The sequence below is a fragment of the Phoca vitulina genome, unplaced genomic scaffold, assembly GCF_004348235.1.
Source record: "Phoca vitulina isolate PV1807 unplaced genomic scaffold, GSC_HSeal_1.0 scaffold47, whole genome shotgun sequence".
Lineage (NCBI taxonomy): Eukaryota > Metazoa > Chordata > Mammalia > Carnivora > Phocidae > Phoca > Phoca vitulina.
The window spans coordinates 12,330,778-12,344,006 of NW_022589750.1; the positions used below are offsets into that span (position 1 = coordinate 12,330,778).

General features: G+C 44.5%; 1 protein-coding gene across 3 annotated transcripts in view; it reads left to right on the forward strand.

The window, feature by feature from the left end:
- The first annotated feature begins 11,385 nt into the window (after positions 1-11,385).
- DHRS7B (dehydrogenase/reductase 7B) overlaps positions 11,386-13,229 on the forward strand; it is a 68,017-nt gene continuing 66,173 nt past the window's right edge. For all 3 annotated transcript variants that reach the window (XM_032431694.1, XM_032431693.1, XM_032431695.1), the window contains exon 1: positions 11,386-11,442. In XM_032431694.1, the coding sequence (XP_032287585.1) occupies positions 11,423-11,442 (20 nt within the window). In that variant the 5' untranslated portion in view covers positions 11,386-11,422. The remainder of the gene's footprint in view (positions 11,443-13,229) is intronic.

Here is a 13,229-nt window from a genome sequence, read left to right on the forward strand (position 1 = left end):
TATATGTGCAAAGGTATCTTTAGAATCTTGGAATTTCTGGGACACCTGGGTGGCTCAGTAGGTTAAGCGTCTGCCTTCGGCTCAGGTCATAATCCCAGGGTCCTGGGATCAAGCCCTGTATCGGGCTCCCTGCTCAACGGGGAGTCTGCTTCTCTCTCTCCCTCTGCCTGCCGCTCCCCCTGCTTGTGCGTGTGCTCTCTCTCTCTGACATATAAATAAAAATAAAATCTTAAAAAAAAAAGAATCTTGGAATTTCTGGGATGGAGGGAATATGAAATTTGAAATACTGAAAGATATTGCTCAGTTGCCCTACTTAGGAGTTTAGAACAATGACATTGATCACCAAACTAAAACTGGATGGGATTAAGAGTACAGTTTAGTTTTTGTGTCACGTGTATCCCCATTCTCATCCTCTTTCTCAGAGGGTCCCCTTCTACATCTTCTCTTCCTCTTTCTATGCCCTTATTTCACCAGATCCTTGGTATCAGTCAGGACAAGCTAGGTTATGCTGTATAAGAAATGACCCCTGTATTTCAGTGGCTTCTTGATCATGTATATGTCCATTGTGGGTCTGTGCTCTGTGCAAGTCTCAGCCTATTAACCAATTTTGCAGTTCCTATAATGATCGCAAGATGCCCTTCAGCAACAACCATTAGGAAACCTTGAAAAAACAGAGGCTCAGTCAGTTAAGTGTCTGCCTTCAGCTCAGGTCATGATCTGAGGGTCCTGGGATCGAGTCTCGCATTGGACTCCCTGTTCAGCGGGGAGCCTACTTTTCCCTCTGCCTGACGCTCCCCCTGCTTGTGCTCTCTCTCTGACAAATAAATACATAAAAATCTTAAAGAAAAGAAAAGAAAAGAAAAAACAGAGGGTTATTACTTAAAAGACATGGAAAATATGCAACACCTGGCGCCACACAGCGAGGTTGGGGGTAGAGACAGAAGAGCGAGCATGGACCATGAGTTCTACATTTATTGGGGTCAAGGGATGGGGGCCTAGGGTTTCACAGGCTCACTCCTAATTGGTAAGTTGAAAACATAAGAGGGGGAATTTAAAGTGCAAGGAAGAGAAAATACAAGTGGTTCAAATAGTTATTGAAATCAGCCAAGATTTATAAATCAAAGGGCCTTGAATGGGAAGAAGGTAGCCTGGCTCTGTGTGTGGTCATGTGGCAGGCAGTGTGTTTATTTGACTTTGAAGTGGATACTTTGGTGATCAAAACTTAAGTCAGGCACTTGTATTGAGAGAGAGAGAGAGAGAAGACAGCCGCTGTCAAGGCTTACACTACAGTCTTCTAAGGTCCCACCTCTCACTTTCTTCATTCCAGGACCCAAACTATTGGAGAAGCCACTATATGGGACATTGCTGATCTTAAGGCAGAAAGAAAAGAGGCATGATAAACCGCACACTGATTTCTACAGGTTTTGCTCAGAAGTGACACATGTCACTTCCGCCCACATTTCACTGGTTATGGAAATCTAAGGGCCACTCCTGAGTTCTACAGAGCAGAGATGTTTAATCCCTCTGCAGGGTGGGGTACCACATAGGAGTGAACAATAATTCAATCTACCACAGCCCTATCCTCTTTTTACCTCACAGTGTGGACCTGGGGCTCAGGCCCTTTCCTTTCCCCTAAGGTGATCCCGTGGACTCCCATGGTCTCTGCTCTGTCTCCAGGCCTGACAAATTGACAAATCCAATGCTTGCTGGGCAGCTCTAGAGGGCTCCCTTGCCAGAACCTCAACCCCAACACATCTAAAGTTGAGTTCATTTCATCCCCCACCCCTCAGCCAAACCTGCTTCTTCTCTTACACCTACATCACCCTGGATCCTGCTCAAGTCATGGTTGCCTCTCCCTCATCCAGCCCATTGCCAAGTCACACTGAGGCTACACTTGCCGTGTCTCTCGATTTCAGCATCTCCAACTCCATTTCTGCCCTCAGGACCCTAATTTTGAAATCCATTCCCTTCATTATTCCTGAACCACCTGGCACATGGTAGGTATACAAGAAATATTTATTAAGGGGCGCCTGGGGGGCTCCGTCGTTAAGCGTTTGACTTCGGCTCAGGTCATGATCCTGGGGTCCTGGGATCAAGCCTCGCATCGGGCTCCCTGCTCCGCAGGAAGCCTGCTTCTCCCTCTCCCACTCCCCCTGCTTGTGTTCCCTCTCTCGCTGTGTCTCTCGGTCAAATAATCTTAAAAAAAAAAAGAAATATTTATTAAATGATGAATTAACTTTCCGTAATTCCTTAATGTGTTTTCTGTGAACTTGCATTAAGTTACGTGCTGAACCGTGGACAGTGTTACTCCTGTTTCCTAACTGGGCTATCTGCCCCTACTGTCAACCCTCTTCCATCGTGTTTCAGAGAGAAGCTGTGCGGATCTTCCTGACCCAGCGGACGAAACTGCTCAAGTCCCTGCTCTGAAGCCAGTCCTGTCTCCTCACTCCCAGCTGAACGCAGGCCAGTCTGACCCTGTCTGCCCTCCAAATTCTCATCTTCACCTGGCCTGCACAGTGGCCAAATCAAACGACTGACCATCTCTGTGCCCTTGCTAATGTCACTAAGGGTGAAATGGACATGTCCAGGTTCTCTGTATTCTGCAGAGACCCACACAATATCTACTCTTCCAAGAAGCCTTCCTGGATGCCCATCCCTATTCATCTCCTTGTAAATTTCCACAAACTGTGCCTGACACTCTCTATACTGCATGCCATTTTCTCTTGTTCCAGCTAAGTGTGTTCATGTCTTCTCTCTCCCTCAGATCCTGAGCTTCTTGTGGGCTAGAGCCGTGCCCGCTGTACCCAACAGTACCCTACAGGTAGTAAGTACTCTATAAGCGTTTGTTGAACAAATACATGGGAAATAGGAAGGAAGAAAATGAGGTGCGTTTCTCCACAAAACATACCTAGATCCAGGATGATGCCCTGTCAGTACTCTCCTGAGCACTTACAATATACTAAGCCCAGGGCTGAAGTCCTGGGCTCCAGCAGCTGAACCCGCAGACTCCTGGGCTCTCGTTGTATGGTTTTCCACCTGCTTCTGCGTAGGCAACGGTGGGAGCTCTCACTTCCCATTTCATCTTCCAGATCGGCCGGTTTAAGCTAACCCAGAAATGTCACAGACCATGTGCTGCCACGGCTGATGGGACTGCACGTGGGCAGTAAGCACACAAATAGCTTTTCACAGAGTTTTTGATAATCACATGTGCTTTTTTTAAAAAACCAAAAATACCCTCGCGATGGCAGAAAGTCTCAAAGTTGCTAAATGGCAGACGCTGCAGCTTTTGAGTCTAGAAGATTCAGGACCTTCCTGGGACAAACCTTGAGATCAAAGCTTGTCTGCCTCAGAGAGGGATGTGACCACCTCACACACACACACACACACACACACACACACTCCGAAATCCACGGCCTCTGTTTTGGCGAATCTCTGCGCTGGAGTCATAGAGGAATATCGCACCGACCAGCTAAGCTACCTCGTCCTCCACTCCCTTAGATGTGCCGGGTGAACAGTGAAGGGGAAGCGGGATTGCTTTGTGAAGCCGTGTCCTTAAGGGAAGACAAGGAATGGAAGATACCCACTCCCTTCACCAGAGTTGTGTACCCACAATTCTACAAAGAGGAGCGTAAGAGGTAGGGGAGCTGGCAAGAAGGTAAGAAAGGCACAGACAAGTCCCTCCTCTCGGGAGAATCAACACAGACGCCTCCTGGTCAGGGGAGAAAATGGAACCCGGGAGAGCAGCCCGCGCAAGATGGCTCCTCGGGGTCCGCGCGCCGCTCGCGGGCGCCACCTGCTGGAAGAGTTCGGAACACACCCTTCTGCGAGCCCTGCCCTCCCCCCGCTTGCGAGGCTGGAAACCCGCTGGCTGCCGCTGGGCAAGGCATTTGTCCCCGGCTTCGTATTCGACAAGATCCTCGATTTTAGACTGCTGACTTTACTGCCCTGGGAGGCCACGGAGTCACGGAGAGGCGCTGACGGGAGGGAGAAAAATGTCGCTTCTCATACGATCTACACTCTTGTCCCCGCCCCACCCCTGGGGCAGCTGTCACTAGATCTCCCCAGGAATTCTGGAATTGTAAACAACACAAATACATCACATCTTATTTGCGTGTTGAAATCATTGATTTGTTAAATGGAAACCTTAGAGGTATTCCATAAGTATTGTAATCGCATTTGGGGATTTTTTTGTTTTTTGTTCTTTTGTTTTTTCTTATTTTTTTAAACACACCGGGAGCTTTTAGAAGATGGAAGCCCTGGGATTGAATATGGAAGAGAAAGGCAAGTAAGACCACTTATTGAGTCGGCATGGACACGTAGCAACCATTAAATTGACATGTTTTGGGGTGCCTGGGTGGCTCAGATGGTTAAGCATCTGCCTTCGGCTCAGGTCATGATCTCAGGGTCCTGGGATCGAGTCCCGCATCGGGTTCCCTGCTCAGCGCAGAGCCTGCTTCTCCCTCTCCCTCTGCCACTCCCTCTGCTTGTGCTCTTCTGTCTATCTCTCTGTCAAATAAATAAATAAAATCTTAAAAAATAAATAAATAAATAAATTGACATGTTTTGATTCAAACCAAACCCAAAGAGTTCCGGTGAGCATAAAATGGAATTGGCTTTGAAGCAGGGTGCGTGCGTGCGCTGCAGAGCGCTGCTTCTCTGCCCCCGGGGGCCCAGAGTCCGAGAACTTACTCCCCGGACTACAAAAGAAGACGTCCACAACCAGCTGTGGAGCTGTGATCGCTCACTGGAAAATTATAACTATTTCCAGGGGTGTGCTCTGGAATCAGACTCCTCAGGTTCAAATCCCAGTGTCTGAAGGTTAATTTTTTTCCATTTGACATTAGCACATTGTTTGACACACAGATGTCTTTGACAGGAGTAGAATTATCCAGTAGAAATTCTAGAGGGGAGGGGGGTGGGAGGATGGGTTAGCCTGGTGATGGGTATTAAAGAGGGAACGTTCTGCATGGAGCACTGGGTGTTATGCACAAACAATGAATCATGGAACACTATATCAAAAACTAATGATGTAATGTATGGGGATTAACATAACAAAAAATTTAAAAAAAGATTCAAGCTAAAAAAAAAGGAATAGCGGTGCAGAAGGAACGTTTATCAGTTAGTGTACCTTTGCTGTGACTCGTCTAGCACTGTTCCATAGAACTTTCTGAGATGGCAGAAATGTTCTCTATCTGTAATGAACACTTGAAATATAGATGGTGTGACTGAGGAACTGAATTTTTTATTTTATTTTAATTAATTTACATTTAAATAGCCAGATGTAGCTAGTGGTGACTGTACCGGACAGCACAGTCTTGGACCCAGATGCCACCAGCTTCCTGTGGAAAAATTAATCTTACGAAAATGTTTATTCCATCTGACACTCCTAGCCTTTTATGGGTGTTCTTCTCGAATATTATGTCTGATTAAAAGTTTGAAGAAATACAGTGTACATATTATTAGTTAGATTAGGCAACAGGATCCTACAGGACATTTTTACTTAAAAAGTTTTAGAAATCCTCCCCAGGGAAGAAATACAGGCTCTCTGAGAGTCACAATCTCTGTGCAGTAAAGACCAAACACTTGCTTTTCTCGTAAGTTTCAGTGAGTAGCACTAAAACTCCCCTTCCTGCCAGGAAGCTGAACATTTCCCAGGAACCACAAATAACAGAACATGTTGGGTGTGTTTCAGCTTTGTGCTTTTTTTTTTAATATATATATTTTAAAGTAATCCCTACACCCCTACACCCAACGTGGGGCTCAAAATCATAACCGTGAAATCAAGAATTGTGAACTCCACCAACTGAGCCAGCTAGGCGCCCCTTAGCTTTGTGCTTTCTGCTCTCACACGGGCAATGTTCTAAAAACTGCATTGCCTTTCTTCTGTTATCTCTTCCCAGTTGTCCTTCTGACCATTTACTATCTTTGGCATAACCTTTATACTCACAAATACATCTCCGAGATGAAGAGGGGATATGACAAGTGCAAATACAAGTACTGCAAACTACTGATTCGATTCCACGTGCTTCGGGAAGGCGGTGGTCTTTCCTTGCAGCTCCATGTGGTGGAGGAGGCATGGAGGGGTCCTTTGCATCGTCCCGCAGCCTCCAAGTAGCATCATATGAAGCACATATCAGAGGGAAACCAATTTTATTAAAAAGATCCATGGGCTGGGAGGATGGGGTCATGTTAGAATTCTTGTCGCTAATAGAAAATTTCTCCTTAGAACTACACAAAATCTGTGTCACTACCAATGAAACATTTTTTTCCTTTTTCCGCTCTCATCAGAGGAAAATATGGTTACGTATCCTTGTATTCTTGCACCAATAATTCCACCACCAACAGCAATCAAAACAACAGCTACAGCTTATTGAGCACTAACTTATGTGGCACTTTACAGGTGTTATTGCCTTTGGTCTCACACTTTATTATTTTCATTTTAAGGAGATGTTAAGGCGGAGGTGTTAAGAAATTCAACACTTGTCATATGTGTTTAATTTTAAACTTTATTTTGAATGAATTTTAGATTCACAGGAAGTTGTAGAGGGAGTATAGAGCAGTATAGAGCATGATTGTATTTCAGTATCAAAGCCAGGAATCTAACAATGTATGTGTGTTTGTGTGCGTATGTGCAATTCCATGTCATATGTGTAGATTTGTGTAACCACCGATACAATCAAGATACAGAGTTATTGTATCACCACAAACATCTCCTTCCTACTATCACTTTAGAGTCAAAATCATTCCCCTTTCTCCCATGGAAACCCGTGGCAACCCCTAATCTGTCATTTTAAGAATCTTATAGAAATGGAATCCTAAGTAGGTAACCTTTTGAGGTTGGCTTTTTTCACTCAGCATAATGCTCCTGAGATTCAGTCAAACTATTGCATGAATCAATAAGTCATTCCTTTCCCTTGTTTATTAGTATTCCATGGTATGGATGTTCCACCGTTTGTTTAACCATGAGAGATATTTTGGTTGGCTCCAGTTTTTGTCCACCACAAGTAAAGTGTCTATGAACAATTGCGCTTAGGTTTTCATCTTTTTGTAAGTTCCTATTTCTTTGGGATAAATGCAATTACTAGGTTCTATGTTTACTTTTTTGTTTTGTGTTGAGAAACTATCACACTGTTTTCAGGACTGGCTGTACCGTTTCACATTCCCACCAACAATGTATGAGAAATCCACTTTAATTTTTTCTTTTCCAATCTGTATGCCCTTTATTTCCTTGCCTTGCCTTATTGCACTGGCTAGAACTTCTAGTACTAGGTTGAATAGCATCAGTGAAAGTGAACATCCTTCCCTTGTCCAATTTTAGAGGGAAAGCATTTGGTCTTTCACTATTAGCCATATGGACAGCTGTGGGTTTTTCATAGCTGCTGTTTATCAGGTTGAGAAAGTTCCCTTTTATTCCTAGTCTGTTGAATGTTTTTATCATTAATGGGTTTTGATTTTGTCAAAATCTTTTTCTGCACCAACTGATACGATCATATGTTTTATTTTCTTCATTAGTCTCTTAATATCATGGATTGCTTTGATTTTTTTCAAATATTGAAACAGCCTTGCATTCCTGGGATAAACTTCACTAGGTTATGGTGTATAATCCTTTTTACATATTGCTGAATTCTAATTGCTAGTATTTTACTAAGAAGTTTGCCTCTAGATTTATGAAGAATGCCGGTCTATAGGATTCTTTGTTTCTTTCTTTTCTTTTTTCTTTTGGTACTGTCTCTGTCTGGTTTTGGTATCAGGGTAACATAGACTGACTTCATAGAATGAGTTAGGAAGTGTTCCCTCCTCTTCTAATTTCTGGAAGAGATTTGTAGAACTGGTATTACTTCTTTAAATGTTTGGTATAACTCTCCAATTAAACTATCAGGGCCCAAATATTTCATCTTTGGCAGGCTTTTAATTATTTCTTTAATAGTTAAAAGGCTATTCTGCTTTTCTATTTCATATTGGGCAAGTTGTGGCAGTTTGTACTTTTTAAGGAACTGGTCCATTTCATCTAAGTTGTCAAATCTATGTGTTTAAGTTGCTTTAGTACTCCCTTCTGATGTCTGTGGGTCTGTAGTGATAACACCATTTCATAACTGATATTAGTCATTTGTGTCTTCCCTCTTTTTTTTTAAATTTTATTTATTTATTTGACAGAGAGACACAGCAAGAGAGGGAACACAAGCAGGGGGAGTGGGAGAGGGAGAAGCAGACTCCCCGCTGAGCTGGGAGCCCCATGCGGGGCTCGATCCCAGGATCCTGGGATCATGACCTGAGCCGAAGGCAGACACTTAACGACTGAGCCACCCAGGCGCCCCTGTGTCTTCCCTCTTTTTTGTCAGTCTTCCTAGAGGTTTATAAATTTTATCTTTTGAAAGAACCAGCTTTTTGTTTCATAAATTTTGTTTTAAAATTTCATTGATTTCTGCTGTCTTTATTATTTTCTTCTGTTTGTTTTGGTCTTTTTTTTTTTTCTAATGTAGTTTTAGCTTGTTTGAGACTGTTCTCTTTTCTAATGCAAGTAAATTTCCCTTTCAGCACCTTAGCTGTGTCCCACAGGTTTTGATATATTCTCATTTTCATTATATTCAATGTATTTTTAAAAAATTTCTTGAGACTACCTTTTTTGACCTATGGATTATTTAAAAGTGTGTTGTTTAGCTTCCAAGTTTTTGGAGGTTTTCCTCTTAGTATTCTCTTGATATCTAGCTTGATTCCATTGTAGTTGGTACACACTCTATATAATTCCACTTCTTTTAAACTTGAGGTTAGCCCAGAATATGGTCTCTTTTGACATATGTTCTGTGAGTGCTTAGAAAGAATGTGTTCTCTGTTGTTGTTGGAGGATGTCCCACAAATGCTGATTAGGTCCTGTTGGTTGATGGAATTGCTGAGCTCTTCCATGAATGTGGGGTGGGAGGTGGCCCTGTTGCTGCTGAGCAGTGGTAAAGGTCCTAACTCTTCATTCAGTTCCTCTAACACCACCTCAGAGAGGAGGGAGGGGGTACCTCCTTACCATTAAGTGGGGGTGGAAGTCCAGGTTCCCCACACAGTTTCCACTAACACCATAATGGGTGAGAGCCTTCTGCCCAATGGGAATGAAAGTCCCAGCTCTCTACTTGGCCTTCTCTGACATTATATCAGCAGAGGGAAGAAAGGGGTAGCCGGATCCCTTTATAACGTGGCTTGAGGGAAAGTCTAAGCTTTCCACTCAGCCTTTGCTGGCAGGGGTGAGTGTGGGGCTAACGTATTTTTCAGGTTATTGGCTGGAGTAGAGCCATTGTTTAAGTTTTCTGTCTTCCAAGGCTGCCCTTTTCCTTGTCTTTCTAGTTAGAGAGAGCAGCGGGCTTTTTGGGGGGGACTTTGTGCATGTTGGCATTTCTAGGTTGCCTGCACCTCTAGTATCCAGTTTGGGGTAATGAGGCAAAGAATAAAAACCAAAACCAAAACCAGGGAACTCACCACGTTGTTCCTTCAGTCCCAAGGTCCCTAACCAGTGTGCCTTCCCTCTACTTTTCAGATACTTCTTATGCTTTTAAAAATATATATTGTCCAGGGTTTTTAGTTGTACTTAGCAATAGGAATAGCATGTCTATTCTGTCTTCTTAGGAAGTCCCCTGTCCCGTTTTCATTGAAAGCCATGGGGTCTATTTGTATAATATCCTGGCTGGGAAGTTAGAGTTCTTATACTTGCATTTGACAGAAGATCCAACTCAAATTGGTCATAAAAACATTGGAATTTATTCTTGCTTCCAGAACGACTCCAAGTAGGACTGAAGTTTATGTTGGCTAAAGGGATGGATGATAGGCTTAGAAAATTAACCCTAGGAAACTGGCTCAGTCTTGCAGTAAGGACTCAGGATCATAGTGGGTTTGTTAGTGGGATATTCACACTTTGGGAACTAGCAAGCAGGAGTCTAGAGTTTCAGGGTGCCTGGGTGGCTCAGTTGGTTACGTGTCTGCCTTCAGCTTGGGTCATGATCTCGGGGTCCTGGGAATGAGCCCCGCATCAGGCTCCCCACTCAGTGGGGAGTCTTGTCCCTCTCCCTCTGCCCTCCTCCTGCTTTCTCTTTTCTCTCTCTCTCACAGTCTCTCTTTCTCTCAAATAAATGAAATCTTAAAAAAAAAAAAAAAGGAGTCTAGAGTTTCCAGAACAGTGGACAGGAGGCAGGAGGGTATACAAACTCCTGTGAAAATGTCTAAGAAAAACATAGTAAACATATTATTTGAAAAGATAACTAACAGTTAGAAATACAATTTCCTTTTTCCAGATTTTGTGAGTACTTGTGAGGATTTCCATGAAAATTAATTGACTAAAGTGAATAAAAGCAACGTACAGAGCAGTGCTACGGTATGCTGTTTGTACAACAAGGGACAATGGGGAGAATGCTGAATGTACACATAATTGCTTGATGATGCATAAGATAGCTCTGGAAAGACAAACATAGCTAATAGCATTGTTGCCTACCGGGGAGAGAACTGGGTACCTGGAGAACAGGAGGAGATTTTTCAACTTACACACTTTTGTCATCTCTTGAATTTTGAACTATGAGACTTCTCAGTTTCTCTTTCAACATCCTCTTCCCATGGTTCCACTTCAACCACTTCAGATCTTTTAAAAAATTTACTTGCAAGAATTACTTATATATCCTGAATAAAAATTATTCTCAGATATATGTATTGCAAATATCTTCTCCACTCTATTCCTTGCACGGTACTCTCTTCTGTCTTTCGATGTCTTAAATTTAAGGATGCCCAATTTATCAACCTTTCCCTTTAGGGTTGGTACTTTCTGTGCCCTGGTAAAAATCATTTCCCTAACCCACGGTCACAATATTGTGCTGTTATTTTCTAGAGTTGCACCTTTCACATTTAGGTGTACTTCTGAATTGATTTTTTGTACGAGATACGGGTCAAGGCTCATTACTCACCCCCAACCCCTATCGGCATTCAATTGATCTAGCACTATTTAATGAAAATAACTTTCCTATTGCTTTATGGTGGCTCCTTTGTGGAGAAAAAATATGCCTACATGCCTGTGGGTTTGTTTCTAGCCTCTTCTTTTCCATTGATCTTCTTATATATCGCTGTTTTCATTATGTCTTTATAATTTATAATGTCTTGATAACTGGAGCATACATTCTCCAGTGCACCAACCACTTCCCCCCAGCCCAACACGCCACCGAGAGAGTGCACGAAACCCAAACCACGAGCTTCCGAATTTCCCTCCGAAAGAGGGAGGGAAGCCGCTTAGGTAGGAGCTGGCCTTTCCAACCTCGCACTCCTGCGCATGCTTCCGGCACCTCGAGGAACGCACGCCCGACACGCACGCGCAGCCCAAGGACCGGGATTGGACGGAGCTTCGCTGGAGGGGCGAGCGAAGTCTCGCGTCACTTCCGAGGCGGGAGGACGAAGTTGATTGACCATGGTCACGGAAGCGACCAGGTAGGGGCTGGGGAGGAAGCGACCTCGGCGGCGAGGGACGGAGGGACGGGCCCGGAACGAGGCGCGCGGCCGTATCCCGCCTCGAGTGCATTCCCGGCCCCGGCGAAGGGAGGGAAGCGGGTTTGGAGGCCGAGCGGAGGCCGCGGACCCTGAGGGGCACGCCGCGTCCCTGGGCGGGCCTCTGGCCGCCCGCCGCCCCCCGGCTCTGAGGGAAGATTCAGCTCCGGCGCTTACACTCGAGTCTTGCCTCTGGCGCTTTCTCTTTGGACAGCTGGCGCCTTCGCTGACGTCCCTGTGGCGGTGTGAGCGGCTGGAAAGGGCGGACACACCCAGGCTTCGCAGAGCGCTGGGGGTGCGCCCCGGGCGAGGGCCTGTCGCTTTCCCCGATTCCGCACCCACGGACGGGCAGCCCGGCGGCAGCGGCCGTGACCCAGGCTCGAGCGCTAGAGGCTGGTGGCACTAAAGCCTGGCGTTAGAGACCCAGGATTAGCAAAGGAGATCCCGTTTTCACGAGGCAGGGGAGAGTATTGACTGTGGAGCACCCGCAGCAGGGGGCTGTTTAGATATCTTACTCCTCCAGTCCTTGCTCCGCCGCTTCCTGCTTGTGCGTCTTTGGGCAAATGTCTTAAATTCTTGGCGCCTGGGTACTCAACAGTAATTTTGAGAATAAGACGCCCATATTCGTGAAGTGGTTGTGAAACGTCAAGGAGATTGCCTGTAGAATGCACCCCCCTCCCCAGTGTCTGGCACATAGTAGTTACCCAATAAAAGGTATCTGTAGAATTCTCTTTTAATTTCCCTTCGTATAGTGATTTGAGAGTTGAGAAGTTACTTCTGGGCTTCATATACACCTATGTTTAGTGAGCTAGTACTTGATTCTTGTAGTGGGCTTCCCAGGAAGTGCTTTCCGCGTCTTCCAACCTGTGTGGAGGTGGAGGGAGGGGGGTTGGTGGTGAGGAGAACAAAGAGGAAGCCGGTTTCTAAAGGAGTGGCAGGTGGAGCAGGGGATCCTTAGCTTGGCGGTCCAGAGATACAATTAGTAAAAATGATCTAATTCTTCAGAAGGATAGGGAGGGGAACTAACTTATGACTGTGTCTCTTGTAGATATCTCTCTTACTCTTCACCACAAAAGAGTAAAGTGGGTGGTATCATCATAAGCGTTCAGTGGAGTTATGAAAGCTGAGATTACACACAACAAATACGTGGGGGAGGCAGACTTTTAGAACTAGGCCTATGTGTAAAACCTACTCATTTCTAGTACAGGGGTTGCCTTTGAAGAGGTCCTTGTGAAAGAAGTTATATTTAAAAGGTAATCTGGAGCCTTGTCATAATATAGCTTATGAACATACAGAGGGTCTCTCAACTTTTCCTAAGGTAATGATGCTTTTTATTTCTCCTGAGGCTTATGATGGGAAGGAGCCAATATGGGAGGAAGAAGTAGGGTCATGACTGAGCCTTGGTCAGGAGTGACCAGTAAGGCTGAGTGCTTCTTCTTGCTGGGATTTTCTGGGTTGACCTTCTATTAACCCCAAAGACAGTGTGGTGAGGCTTCCAGATTAGCAGTTGACTGTAGTTTATGTAGTCCTAATAGGGCTCGCTTTAAAAGGAGGCATTATAAAGATGGATATGGATAAATTATGTTTTGCTGAATTAATTTTTTTCAGGAAACAGAAGACCACCTAATTTGTTCTATTATTTTCCTTTGCAACGTTTTTTTTTTTTTTCTTTTTTAAGGTTTTATTTATTTATTTGTGAGAGAGAGAGAGCACAAGCAGGGGGAAGTGGC